The sequence below is a fragment of the Colobus angolensis genome, unplaced genomic scaffold, assembly GCF_000951035.1.
Source record: "Colobus angolensis palliatus isolate OR3802 unplaced genomic scaffold, Cang.pa_1.0 Scaffold47, whole genome shotgun sequence".
Classification (NCBI taxonomy): Eukaryota; Metazoa; Chordata; class Mammalia; order Primates; family Cercopithecidae; genus Colobus; species Colobus angolensis.
In genome coordinates this window covers 3807389-3808869 of record NW_012118154.1, presented here as the reverse complement: position 1 = coordinate 3808869, position 1481 = coordinate 3807389, and the positions used below count along the sequence as shown (strand labels likewise).

General features: G+C 46.9%; 1 protein-coding gene across 1 annotated transcript in view; it reads right to left on the bottom strand.

Annotated features, from left to right (window-relative positions):
• Window positions 1-1481, bottom strand: part of DNAH2 (dynein, axonemal, heavy chain 2) — a 124488-nt gene that overhangs the window by 114766 nt on the left and 8241 nt on the right. Inside the window, 1 exon segment of the mRNA XM_011958636.1 lies at window positions 284-454. Within this exon segment, the coding sequence (XP_011814026.1) occupies window positions 284-454 (171 nt within the window).

The following is a 1481-nucleotide window of genomic DNA, read 5'->3' as shown; positions in this document are numbered from 1 at the left end:
CTGTGTTAGCCAGGGTGGTCTCGGTCTCCTGACCTCACGATCCACCCACCCACCTCGGCCTCCCAGAGTGCTGGAATTACAGACGTGAGCCACCGCGCCCGGCCCATGACAACATTCTTGCGTCATCCTTCTTCTCATCCTTGCCACCAAGTAGGGTGCCTGACACAGTGGGGCTCAGTAGGCCGTGGGCACAGGAGATGACAAGACTTAAGGATGACGAAGGAACTGAGAGCCCTCAGCTCTCTGTAGGACCGCCTTTGACCTGGGAATGTAGGGTACGCACCTGTACAGGCATGCCCAGATCTAGCTTCAGCCCAAAACAAGGGTCAATGAAGATGGTGAGGATGGATTCTGTAGGGTCCTGGGCAAAGTGTTCCAGAATAGCATCGTGCTCCTGTGTCCACACTGCATCCGCCAGTCCCGTCAGCGCAGCTCGGGAAAGGAAGAGGGGTTTCTACAGAAGGAGAGCAGACAGAGGGCCAAAGTAACTATGACTGCCAGGATGAGTCATTCCTCCCATCCACAATCTCAAGTGAGGACATGGGAGATGAGAGAAGCCAGACAGGTTCAGAATGGTGAGGAGAAACTGAACGATAGCTTTCAAGCTTTGAAAGAAACAGAACAATGTCTTGCCTCTAAGCGTAAAAAAAAAAAGAACAGATCGTAGAGGAAGACTGGGATATTATCCTCCCAGTGCAAGAGATTATCTTTATGCCTGTGGTTTTTTAAAATGTCAGCCCTTGATCTCAAAGGTTAAAGTGAATTAAGGGAATGTGTAGGATATTAGCCTACATCAAGCAATTAGGAGCAGGGAGACCACAAGCTGGAAAAGGGAGAGGGTACAGGAGCACTTTCTTCACAATGGAGTCCAAAAGAAGTGTAAAATACTGGGTAAAAGTCCGTTGGTTCAGCAGTAAGGAAAAAGTGAGCAGGTGAAAAAGACATGAAAACACCAAAGAAGGCTGGGCGCGGGGTCTCACGCCTGTAATCCCAGCACTTTGGGAGGCCACGGTAGGCATATCACCTGAGGTCAGGAGTTCAAGACCAGCTTGGCCAACATGGTGAAACCCCATCTCTACTAAAAATACAAAAATCAGCCGGGCATGGTGGTGGGTGCCTGTAGTCCCAGCTACTTGGGAGGCTGAGGTAGGAGAACTGCTTGAACCCAGGAGGCAGAGGTTGCAGTGAGCCGAGATTGCACCACTGTACTCCAGCCTGGGCAACAGAGCAAGACTTGGTCTCAAAAATAAATAAATAAATAAATAAATAAAATCAGAAGATATAAAGATACAGCTCAGTGAACTTGCAAAGTCTTTTCATCTTTCCTCCTAGATAAAGGAATCTCTCTTAAAGTTTCCAGGTCAAGAAAAATTAATAGTGATGTAAAATCTTTCCTATAATACATATACACAGGATGAACCAGTAAGAAAAACACTAAAAACTCAATAAATAAATAGACAAAAGGACCTGAATAGACATGT